This window comes from Mirounga leonina, unplaced genomic scaffold (genome assembly GCF_011800145.1).
Source record: "Mirounga leonina isolate KUSES-001 unplaced genomic scaffold, KU_Mleo_1.0 Mir_98, whole genome shotgun sequence".
Lineage (NCBI taxonomy): Eukaryota > Metazoa > Chordata > Mammalia > Carnivora > Phocidae > Mirounga > Mirounga leonina.
In genome coordinates, this window is record NW_023270921.1 from 5,986,658 (window position 1) to 5,998,741 (window position 12,084).

At 57.1% G+C, this 12,084-nt stretch overlaps 1 protein-coding gene across 2 annotated transcripts; it reads right to left on the bottom strand.

Moving 5' to 3' along the window:
• Window positions 1–442: 442 nt before the first annotated feature.
• On the bottom strand, window positions 443–10,319 carry LOC118006636 (arylsulfatase I). 2 transcript variants are annotated; one of them, XM_034999357.1, is made up of 3 exons: window positions 9,468–10,319; window positions 4,401–5,818; window positions 443–1,175 (listed from the first exon to the last, which is right to left on the bottom strand). In XM_034999357.1, the coding sequence occupies exons 1-2, from the start codon at window positions 9,785–9,787 to the stop codon at window positions 4,411–4,413; spliced, it is 1,728 nt and encodes a 575-aa protein (XP_034855248.1). In that variant the 5' UTR covers window positions 9,788–10,319; the 3' UTR covers window positions 443–1,175; window positions 4,401–4,410. The 2 variants fall into 2 exon arrangements, with proteins under 2 accessions (XP_034855248.1, XP_034855247.1); XM_034999356.1 differs by lacking the exon at window positions 443–1,175 and having other exon boundaries at window positions 4,220–5,818.
• Window positions 10,320–12,084: the final 1,765 nt, after the last annotated feature.

Here is a 12,084-nt window from a genome sequence, read left to right on the forward strand (position 1 = left end):
AGCTAGGGGGACAGAGGCTAATGGCCAGCTCTCTCCCTGTCTCTGACAGCGACCACGGAGGTGGCCTATGTGGCTTCAGGGAGCAAGGGCAACCTGGCCCCGTACCACTCCGTTCCGCCCCCTACCCCAGTCTGTCTTCCTTCCCTACTCTATCTCCTCTTTCAGCCCCCCTTTCTCCTCTCCTTTTTCTCTTTCCCACCTTTCCCCACTTTCCTCCTTCCCTTGAGCACTTTCTTCTCAATCCTCCCTATCCTTCCGGTGCTTTTCACCTCCTTTCTTATTTCTACCTCTCTCCCTCCTGCGTCTTCTCTCCCTCCCTGGCCCAGACCCTGTGCACGGGGGTGGGACACGATGCGCAGGACCTGGAGCCAGAGAGATGGCTGGAGAGGAGGGAGAAGACCAAAAAGGTCTCCTTGGCAACTCTCTCTTACGCATACACCCGCTTGGAACCTTCCAGAGCTTAGCTCAGGGGGGTGGCACTGCCTCAGACAGCCCCCCCATCCTGAATGTGACCACAGCCCCGCATGACAGCTAGCTCACCGCCTTGCCCGTGCCTGGCGGTGGCCGGCATTAGAAAAGCACACCTGCCTCTGGGACGCGGAGAGAATGAGCCCATGATTGCATGGGGGGACTGTTCCTGACAGACAGGTGTCGGGGGGCATCAGAGCCCCGGGTAGCCCTGTGCCAGCCCACTCACACTCCACCTTGCACAGCCCACACACACACATTCACATGCCCAAGCGCCTCAGGGTCCTGCAGGGCCTGGGCAGGTGCCACAGAAAACGTGCCATCGGAAGGGTCCCCACGAGGCCTGTCCCACTAAGGGCAGTGAGCATGGGGGGCAGAATCGGTGGAAAGTGGGCCAAGAGAGAAATGATCCTGCAGAGGGTCTAGGTGGAGGGTGATGTGGTTAATTAATGGCAGTAAGTAACATCAGGCTTACACTTGGGAGAGAAGTCAGGGGTCAGGGAGCAGCACTGTCCCCTGAGGGGTCCCACATAGGAGGCACTGCTTGCAGAGCAGAAGGAAGCCGGGAGCCGGGAGACAGAGGACCGTGGCTGCTGGGCCGACGTCAGCACAGCACAGCCTGCAGTTAGTGGACCCAAGTTCAAGTCCAGCTGTTGGTTAGGAGTGTTTATGGCAGGTCTTTTCCTCACTGGGGCCTCCACTTCCTCCTAAGAAATACGGGGACAAGATGTTCCTTCACTGACTCCAAAAATATGAAAAATAGTTATTTCTGCTTTAGAGCCAGGCCCCGTGCTAAGCATCCCGCACTTACACCTCACACCACGTATCGGTGGGGCGGGCTCAGGCAGTGCCTATCTTGCAGAGATGTGACAGGACTCACCCGTGTACGGTCTGAGTGACTTCTGTACCTCTGCCTTATGTTCTCTGGCCTACATAAGGGCTGGAAGGACCCTGACAGAGCCCAGGCCCCATACAGATGGAGACCAAGGCCCAGAGAGAGGAAGCTGCCCTCCCTCAGGAGCAGAAGTCAGCGGCAGAGTCAGGACATAATCCAGAATTCCTGATTCCCCGAACAGTGCTCCTTCCCCTACCCTGCTCTGCCCACTCTCTTTCTGGCACTGCAGGGCTGCTTGCCTAAGTCCCAAGGGAGCCAATAGGTACCAAGGGAAAGGAAGAAACACTGCCAAGGCCCAGGGTGGGGCTCAGAGCCCTGCCCCTCCAGCCAGGTCCGGGGCTCCCTCCTGGTTCCTGGGGGACCAGTCATGCTTGCCCGAGACTCCACAGGCAGGGCCCAGCTTGGATAGGGCCACCCCTGGCTCTACCCTGGCTGGCTGGCAGATCTGCTGCCATCTGATTCAGCCAAGGGGTAAACCGAGGGTCTGTCTGGCATCTCTAGGCTCCACTCCCTCAGATCTGTGACCCAAGGGGCCAGAGCTGCCTCTGGTCTGCCCTTCTCCCCTCCCCCTCCCCACCGCAGGTGGTATAAACACTGCCAGCAATACCAGTCAGGGGCCTGATGCAGAGCCCAAAGCCTGGCTGGGGGGGACTCAGGGGCCACAGGAGACAGGAGGAAGGGTAGGAGCCATGCTGTCTGCTGGGCAGAATAGAAACCACAAGCAGGCTGAGCCTCTCATCACCATGCCCTAGTCCTGGTGGCTCCTGATCCCAATGCCCTCCACCCATCTCAGCCATGGGCCAGCTGCCAGCACCCGGGGTAAGCAGGTTTGCGGACGGCTGGACTATGGACCAGGTTGCAGGCTGAAGCTTCAGTGGGGCTCCTGGGCTGTCTGCCGGGTTCTGGGTTAGGTAGGACTCTGAACCAGGCAAGCTCTAGGCTGGGTTTGAGATTCCACCGAGCTTCCTCCTAGGTGCGGGCCCCAGCCCCAGCTGGATTCTCTCTGTCTGAGGCCAGGTTAGCCACCGGGGATAGGCTGTGGTGTCTAGGGAAGCGCAGAAAAGGGCCTTTTATGGTCCTGCTCTTATGGCCCCAAAGGGCAGGGGCCTGGGAAGAGAAGCAGGGTTGGAGCGCGAAGTTAGGCCACCTAAAGCAGGGCCAACTCAGCGGTCTTGGGAGAGGCCTCCATTCAACTGGTGCAAGCCTGGAGCTGCAGGGGAGTCCTGGCTCCATGCCATTGCCATTCTGGAAGGGCACAGTCCATACAGCTAGGAGAAGCACCCGGTAGAGCCTGGAGTATCCTGGGTCATGGGCAGACTATGAACAATCCATCTGTGGGATATGCTGGGCTTGGGGCACCGTCCCAATGGACGACCTCTTCAGAGTCTCCCTCCTGAGCAGGCAGAAGTGCTAGGGGTGGCCGGAATCCAGAGGCCTCCGCCAGTCCTGGCCCCTGCCCCACACAGCGCAGGCATCAACATCCTGGAGACAGAGAAAGCTCCCCCTGGGGGGCAGAGGAAGGGGCCCAGGACATGGTCAGTCACCTCCGCCCTGCAGCCCCAGGCCAGACTCTCACTGCCGGGCCCAGCTACCTCTGCAGAGGGGATGCACTCTGGAACCCGTACCCAAACCCCCTCCACTGCACCGCACCCACCCCACCCCACCCGTCCTGCTCATCCACAAGCTGACGAGTCCTAACAGGCCTCCTTTGCCAGTGACAAAAATAACTATTTTCAAAATTCACAGCAGGGCTTTCGCCTACACATGCTGCACCGACTGGAACCTGAAGGGAGATATGCAGAACACAGTGTGTGGATGAAGGCACGCTATGCAGCAAGCAGGCTCTGAACCCCCCAGGCCCCTCCTCCCACCACTCAGCCTGTGCTCCCCAACACACACACACGCAGGGGTCCCCAGAACACCAAGTCGGAAGGGCTCTTAAATCATCTATTGTACCCAGGGGGACACTGAGGCCCAGAGAGGGTCCGGGATTTGCCAGAGGTCACCCAGTGACCTGTGGCAGGACTGTGCCAGAACCCATACATCCTGCTTCCTGGGCAGGCTGCCCACCTCCTCTCCCACTCACTCGGTCAATGGTGAGCTCCTACGCGCCCTCAGGATGCACATGCCCACACCCTTGTGCTCACAGATAGCCCTGCAGCCCTGGCGTCCATGTGACTGCATTTTAATCAAGTTCATGGGCTCCTCCACAACCATTACCTTGGCCAGTTCTCTATAGCCCTGTGAGGTAGGCAGAGCTAGGGCTGACATCCCCATTTGCAGATGGGGAAATCGAGGCCCGAAGGGGAAGGATTGGGTCCAAGGTCAAAGCAGCGCCCAGTGTCCTGATTGTTGGTTCAGAGCCTCTTTTCACATCTTTTCCCACCACCGTTGATCCTGCAGCAGCTAAAAGCTGGGTCAATCCTCTGGGTGGTGGGGGCCGGAAGGGGAGCTTTCTCCCACAGCCCCCAGCACTAGTCTGGCCTCAGGACTGGCCCAATCCATGGGAGGACCAGGAAGGTTAGGCCCCATCCCTGCACCTCCACTCTCAGCACTCAGATGATTCCTTAAGAGAGTTGGCCGGACCGCCATGCCTCAGCGAGGGTCCAAGCCTAGAGTTACCTCCTTGTGGCCCCTCACCCAAGCAGTAGCACAGAGGTGCAGGCTTCAAGGGTGAGGCCTTCAATGAGCTGGGAGGTGGCAAGGTCAATGGGAACTCCATCATGGCCCCAGGCGCCAGGTTCACACCACGGAGCCACCAAGTCATTAGAGCTCATTACAGACCAGGAAACTGAGGCCCTGAGAGCTCACGCAGGCCACTTGAGGTCACAGAGCAAGTCAACGGAGAGGCAAGACTGGAATCCAGGTACCCCAGTCTAGTTTATTCTGCCCTAAGCCAAGCTCCCCACCCTTCAACTGAGGGTCTCTGTGCCTTCCATTTCCCGGCAACTGGGGACTTGACCTCAGGCCCCTCCGTGGGGAGGGGCAGGCTCAGGCTTGAATGGGGAAGTACATCTAGGGGGACAGAGATCCTCACCTCCCCCCCATCAGATCCGCTGGGACATCAGCCTGGTGTTGAGTTTACGAAAAAAGGATCGCAGCTTGCAAATCTTGCATTTCTTCTTGCGGCGCCCTCGGGAGAAGCTTCGAGCCCTGCTTGCCTCTTCCTCGTCTTCCTCGTCTTCCTCATCACTGGCCCAGGGCCCCCAAGCACCCCCATTAAAGTCGGGATGGGCCCGGGGATTCTCAGCTGGGTAGCGCACCGGGATGGCCGTGCGGTTATAGTCCACCAGACGGGCCAGCAGGGCACGGACCACATCGGGGCGCTGGCCAGCCAGGTCCTCCCGTTCATAGGGGTCAGCGCTGATATTGAAGAGCCACACCGCCTGGCGGGCACTGGCCATGCGCTCGAGGTTCCACCAGCTGCCGGGAAAGGCGGCCAGCGTCTGCGGTGGGATCCAATCCCCATAGCCAGGGTCCCCCGTGAGCAGCTTCCACTCGCCCACGCGGATGGCAGCCTGCACGGCGGTGTTCCAGATGCCAAAGCCAGCCTCCAGGGAGCCGTGCCGGGCATGGTTGTAGAGGGGGTCGATGTTGTGCAGGATCTCTGTGCGCGGCGAGGCCCGGCCCTCGCTGATGGCTGGCCACACGTCGTAGCCGTCTAGCCCGTCGGCCCCCGAGGCGGTGCCACCTGCCAGACCTACCAGGGTCGGGTACCAGTCAGTGATGTGCACCAGCTCCCGGCTCGTCCGGCGCTTTCGCTTGAGCAGGGGGCTGTGCACGAAGCCGAGGCCACGCACGCCCCCTTCCCAGTAAGTGCCCTTGCGTCCTCGCAGTGGCCAGTTGCTGCCCCCCGAGAAGGTCTGGCCCCCGTTGTCACTGGAGAAAACGATGACACTGTTGTTGTAGAAACCATAGCGCTTGAGCGCCCAGGTGATGTTGTGCACGGCCTCGTCCATGCAGGTTACCATGGCGGCGTACTTGCGCCGGGCCACGTTGCCCATGGAGCGGTAGCGGTACAGGTACTCTCGCGGGGACTGCAGGGGCGTGTGCACCGCCTGGAAGGCCACATAGAGGAAGAGGGGCCGCCGGGGGCTGTGGCTAGCGAGGATGTGGCTGACCCGCTGGGCGTAGAGCATGGTGGAGTACTGGCCGCTGAGGCCCCAGGCCACGCTCTCGCCCTCGTGCAGGTCAAAGCCGCACACGCCGGGACCGTCGCAGTTGTCATAAGTGTAGTAGTCCACGTTGCCGGTGAGCGAGCCCAGGAAGGTGTCGAAGCCCCGGCGGGTGGGCAGGCACTCCTTGCGGTAGAAGCCCAGGTGCCACTTGCCCACCATGTGGGTGGAGTAACCGGCCTCCTGCAGCTTCTGGGGCAGTGTCACCTGGTCCAGGGGCAGGCAGTTGGGCTGCCGAGGGCGGATGATGGAGTGCTGAAGTCCTGTGTGGATCTGGTACCTGGTGGGAAGAGGGGAGGGTGTGGAAGGCACAGGGGAGCTAAAACCACTGTTCGGGCCGACCACGCCCCCATTCCCTCCCTGAGGGGGGCTCTGGTCCCAGCACTCCCAGAAAACGCACAGTAGGCAGCATGTGAGAAGCACTCCAAATGCATTATCTCAGGGAGTCCTCAAAATCAATGGAAGCAGGTATTTACTGTCATTTTACAGAGGAGGAGACTGAAGCTCGAGATGGTTAAACCACTCACCCAGGATCACGCAGCTAGGAAGATGGGGGAGTTAAGAGTCAAACCCAGTTTATTCATGACGACAAAATAATAATAGCTAACACCACGTACTCTCTTGTGTGCTCAGCATTGTGCTAAGCCCTTTATATGAATTGTCTCACCAACTCCCCACTAACCTAGGGAGTGCATGCATGTCGTTATCATTCCCATTTTCCAAATAAGGAAACCGAGGCTCAATAAGTTATATCACTTGCCCAGTGATTCAAACAATTAGTAACTGGAGCTGGGATCTATATCCCAGGGGGTCTCCAAAGACCTCAGAATCCCTAAGTTTTAAGCTACTAACTTGCTATTGTGCCTAGAGCAAGTCCTGCTCTCCCAGGCAAACTCATACTCACTCTTCAAAGCCCAGCCGCAATGTTACCCCCTCTGTAAAGTCTCTCCTAACTCTCTCAAAGAATGAGTCACTTTTGCTTCTGGGTTAACATTTAGTATACATGATCATTGTCCCACTTGGCCATGGGATTCTACTCAGTGGTACGTGCTCTTGGGGCCAGTGATATGTAATGGGGCTGTCCTTTACTCAACTTTATATTCCTGGCATTCAGGTGATGTTTAAAGGATACTCAATTACTTATGGAAGGAAGGAAGGAATGCACTCAGGATTTTACAGGCAGAAGGGACCCAAGTCAATTTCTAGTGTATTTACCTTGTCTTAAAAATACAGGTCCAGGGGCGCCTGGGTGTCTCAGTCGGTTAAGTGTCTGACTTTCGCTCAGGTCATGATCTCAGAATCCTGGGATCGAACCCCTAGTGGAGCCCTGCATCAGGCTCTGCACTCAGCGGGGAGTCTGCTTGTTCCTCTCCTTCTCCCTCTGCCCCTCCCCCTGCTTGTGCTCTCTCTCTCAAATAAATAAATAAAATCTTAAAAAAAAAAAAGAAAAGAAAAATGCGTGTCCACAGGAGGGGAAGGGCCTTGCTCAAGGTCACTCAGTGGTCAGGGGCAAAACCAGGACTTGAACAGAAGTCCAAGCAGAGTCCAAGCACAGACTCCTTTTCAGCAAACTAGGCTGCCGTGTCTCTTCCCTCATGGCTTCACTGTGCTCACATAGAGGGGGGAGTTCAGTAGAACGGGAGATCTCTGAAAACCTTCCAGTTCCCAAATTTTATGAGACCAGTTCTCATGTGCCCGCCTATAAATTCATGCGGCCCCTGGATCTGGGTCACTCACCCAGGCTAATGCTCTGAGGCAGGAGCAAATGGTTAGCAGAATCCTGCATTCCTCATCTATTCATTCAAATCCCTTCTGCGGTCAAGGCCCCCATGTGATCTGCGTGTGGTGTCCAGCCTTTACCCAAGTCTTAAAAGCCCAGAGTAAATAAGAAGCCTGGAACTTCACAAGGGTCTTAGAATCCTACACCTTTTTCTCACCCCAGGGGAACTGGAGTTAAGCCAAGACCTGAATACCTGACGCCTTTAACCCAGGCACTAGGATGGGCTCTCCTGTTTTTGGTTTCCTTAACTTAGAGCTGTTATCGTTGTTAGCCATCATTAGCCACTATGGCCATTTTTACACTTGTCTATATGCCACATATATTATTTCATTCAATCCTCATTAAAAACCTACAGGGAAGACTAGTACTATCCCTATTCTACAGCTGATGAAACTGAGGCTCTCGAAAGTACAGCAACGGGCCCCACTGCAGACAGCTAGCAAGCAGCAGCTCTGAGCTTCGACCCCGGATCTACACAGCTCGTGCTCAAAACCTCTCGGTGATCCTGGCTCCGCAGACTTCAGTCCAGCTGATGAATGATGCCATTTACTACAAGATGCACCCCAGGCCAAGCAGCGGCAGAGCCTCTTCACAGGGCTGGGCACCACGGAGCACTGGTTTGTAAAGTGGGTGGGCCAGCTAAGAGTCACCGGAGCCCGTCTGCAAGTGGGTAACGTGAGCACCTCTGGCGCTCTCCAGCTTCACCGGACACGACTGGATGCGCTAACGAACGCTAATGAGAGTCGTCAGCACCAGTCCGATGGAGCCAGCGGCAGGGGGCTGAGGGCAGCCGCTGCCCAGCCACGCTCAGCTAACTTCACAGATCAGGGGGCTGGAACGCTGCCCTGCTGGCTGCTCGGGCCCCTGCTTAAACCAAAAGTCACCTCTCGAGAGAGAAATGCTAACTTGTGCACAATTCCTGGGAATGCAGATTCTTTTCCCTCTTCTGGAGGTTAGTCAACATTTGGTCTTCACCACCACTACCAACGCCCCCACCCGCAACACATACACCAGCCCCTCTTCCACACTTCTCCAGTTCTCTCTCTCTCTCTCTCCGTTCCTGGAGCTGAATGCTGTGTGTCTGTGTGAAGGAAGAAAAGGCACCTATTCGACTCCCAGCTCTGGGACCCCTGCCAACCACCTGGCCTCTCAGCCCCCTCTCCCACAGACCCTGAAATTGGGCAGAGGCATGAGTTGGGCCCTCCCTGACTCCATGCCTCAGTTTCTCCCACCTGGGAAACAGGGAGAGCAAGGCTCTGGTTCCTGAGATCATACTAATGGCTTCTGGGGGGAACTTGGGAGAAAGCATGCCTTGGACCCCATCCAAGGAGGATTAGCTTCAGCCTTGCCAAAGGATTTTCTCCTAAGTGGCCAGAGTTTGCCTTCCACACCCCCATCTCCTGTTTCCCTGCTCTTTTAATCCTGTAATCCTGCAGACAACTCCTTACGGAGAAAGCAGCACGTCTCCTTGGGGCTCCCAGCCAACTTAGGAGGATTTTGCAGATGAAAAAACAGAGATTTGGAGAAATGAAGTAACTAGCCTAAGGCTCCATAGGTCACGGCATCCTGTGTGTGTCTTTTTGCCCCGCCTCTACGTTCCTTCGTTTCCTTTCCATGCAGCCCTCAGTTCGGGGACCCTAATCCCTCTGGTGACATAGGGGCTGCCATTTATTAGAGCCGCGCAACTCAACCCATCCTCACCACTCTTTTTCAGGATAAACACTGCTCTCCACTCTATGGACAGACAAGAAAGTGGAGGCTTGGAGAAGTTAAATGACTTGCTCATGGCCTCAGGGTGTGTAATTAGAAACAGCGTTAAAACCTAAGTGTCAGAGACTGCCATGTTCCTCTCACAGAGGGATGCCCAGATGTCTCCTTCACATGGTGCATAGCGTGTGTCCTGGAACATCAGAGGGAGGAGACCTCAAAGATGATCTAAGCCATTCAGTGTACAGTTGGAGAAACTGAGGCCCAGAGAGGGCAAAGGACTTAACTAATGATCACACAAGCGACTGGAGACAGAATTGGCCGAGTCCTGGTTTCCCAGGTCCGAGTGGGGGGAGGGTGGTCTGTGAACGCAGAGGAAATCTACAGACCGGATTTATTTGGGGCTCTTACGGCCCGCCCCAGCAGCCTGGGTCATGCCTACCTGCCAGTGAGAAGTTGGCTCCGCGAAGGCGTGCAGATGGGCTGGATATAGTAATTCTCCAACTTGACACCCTCGGCTGCCAGCCGGTCCAGTGTAGGGGTCTCGATATCTGAGCCATGGTAGCCCACGTCGTGGTAGCCCTGGTCGTCGGTGAGGATGAAGATGATATGGGGAGGCTGGGGTGGAGCGGCCGAAGGCGGCTCCACGCCGGCCTCCCCGGGCCCGTCGGCCACCAGGCTTGGCTTGGCCCAGTCCCAGGACAGGTAGCCGAAGCTGAGCAGGCTGACCAGCGAGAAGCCAGTGAGGGCGTGCATCGCCATGCCGGCCGTCGCGTTCCGGCGCACAGGGTTCCCGGGGCCTCACCGCCTCGCGCGCCCAGGGCGCACGGCCCGCACGCCCGCCGCCTGGCCGGCCTGGACGCTGCGAGATCGTTCAGCGGCCCCGGGGGGCGGCCCAGGGGTTGGTCCAGGACTGGCGGCCGGAACTGCGCGGCCGCAGCGGGGCGCTCTGGGGAGGTCAGGCCCGCGCCGAGCTGCCGCCCGCCGCCTGCGCGCCCGCCCTGCGCCGCGCTCGCTCCCTCTCCCCCAGCTCAGCCGGGCCAGCCTGAGACGCGGCGTGGCTGCTTCCAAAAAGTGCTCTCCACCATCCTCTGACTCTCCCCTTCCTACTAGCCCTCGATTTCTCCCGCCTCCTAATTTCTCTCGCCTCTGCTTTCCCTTCCTCCTCCTCCCGACCCTCCAGCCCCCCGCCCGGCCTCTCGCCCCGCCCGCAGTCCTGAGAACAGTCGGGCTCCCCGCAGGGAGGCGGGCAGGACCCCACCGGGGAACGGGAGGGAGGCACGGGTTGGGCGGGCCTGGGGGGACACCGCGGGAGAGAATGCGAGAAAGTTGTAACATCTGCCGGGGCAGAACCCCAGGTGGAGGGGCGGGACGTGGAGCAGCGGCTCCGCCCCCGGGCGGGAAGCCCAGGCCCGGTCGGCCCTCTGGCTCCGGCCCCCTCCCGGCCCGGGCCGGGGAAAAGGAGGGAGAGGGGCTGCTTGGAATTCAGTGGAACAGCTCCCGAATGGTCCGGTCAGACATTCCAAGATCTTGGAGTCTTAGCATCTTTGCGTGCCAGCCCTGGAAGGGACGCGCCTAGTTTTCTACTCCAACCCAATCGTTCTACAGTTGGAGAAACTGAGGCCCTGAGATAGGTGGGAACTCGTGTAAGTCACAGGGCATGTCAGTAGCTTCTTCCCTGGGGCTCAGCGGCTGCTAGAGCGGCAGTAGAGACAGCGGTGAAGGATAGGGATACCGCTAGCAAGCACCTGGGGCTGGAAATCAGGAAACTAGGTTCTGGCCTTTGCCAGCTTCCCTCTCGCCAACCCCTCCCCTCCCCCTCTTCATTCTGCCCTCCCGTGCTAGAATCCAGAGGGCCCGGGCTGTTGAATACATATCCACAGGGTCCAGAAGCTCAATCAGCACATGTTGCATGAATGAATGGATGAATGGGCCTCCAGCAGGCATGCAGGCCAACTCCCACCCAAGGAAATCTCCAGGGCAGAGAAGGCAAGCCAGAAGGACTCCTGGGCCAGACAGGTATCAGAAAGGAGTAAAGCAGGGGGATGGCTGTATTGCCAGAGGAGGGCGGGGGCTGCCGTGAGCCAAAGACCACAGCCTTGTGTCCGGCTGACCATTGTCATGCAAAAACGTGGACCAGTGTTTCCAGATCTTATGATTTTCCAAGAACATCCAAATCCAGATTATTATGAGAAATATTCCAACTGTTAAGTGCTAGCAACTAATTTAAAGCAAATTTAGGGGCGCCTTGGTGGCTCAGTTGGTTAAGCGACTGCCTTCGGCTAAGGTCATGATCCTGGAGTCCCAGGACCAAGTCCCACATCAAGCTCCCTGCTCAGCAGGGAGTCTGCTTCTCCCTCTGACCCTCCTCCCTCTCATGCTCTCTCTCTATCATTCTGTCTCCCTCTCAATAAATAAATAAATAACTTTAAAAAATAAAATAAAATAAATAAAGCAAATTTAAGCACTGCACAGACCAACTCAAACCTGAGGAATATGTTAGGCCATGCAACTTCCGCTCTGCTTCATTGTTTTCCAACGTTTTCCTAGGCCGCATTTTTAAATGGGAAAGCTGAATTAAACAAAACCGGTTAGGCTCCCTTCCTACCAGCACTTCAAATGTTGGATATGCTGATCTCCAGGAGGGGAGCTGGTAAAGCTGAATTTTCCAGTTTTATGTGGCCACGGACCCTCCTTTCCACAGGGCTTCTCGAAGGGCCAGTGTTTGGGGGAACTTAGTTGAACGAAGAGTGCCCAGGTGTGTCTTCTCTGCTAGCATCTTTCCCCTGCCAGTATTCTGTCATGATCCCTTCCCTCTTCCTTAAAACCACTGTGTGTGGGGAAAGAAACCAGACTTCCAAAATAGCAGCCCAAGTGAATCCACGTTTTGAAATGAGGGCTGCGTGGGGCCGGCCGCTCCTGTTTGCTCAAAGCCCCATATTTAGGGTGACCAGATTTATCAGAAGGGAAAACTGAGCCTGTTGTTCTGGCAAAAGAAATGTTGAGGACAGACAGGAAAAATACAGCCTCCTGAGGGGAATGCTGCTAAAATGGTGCTT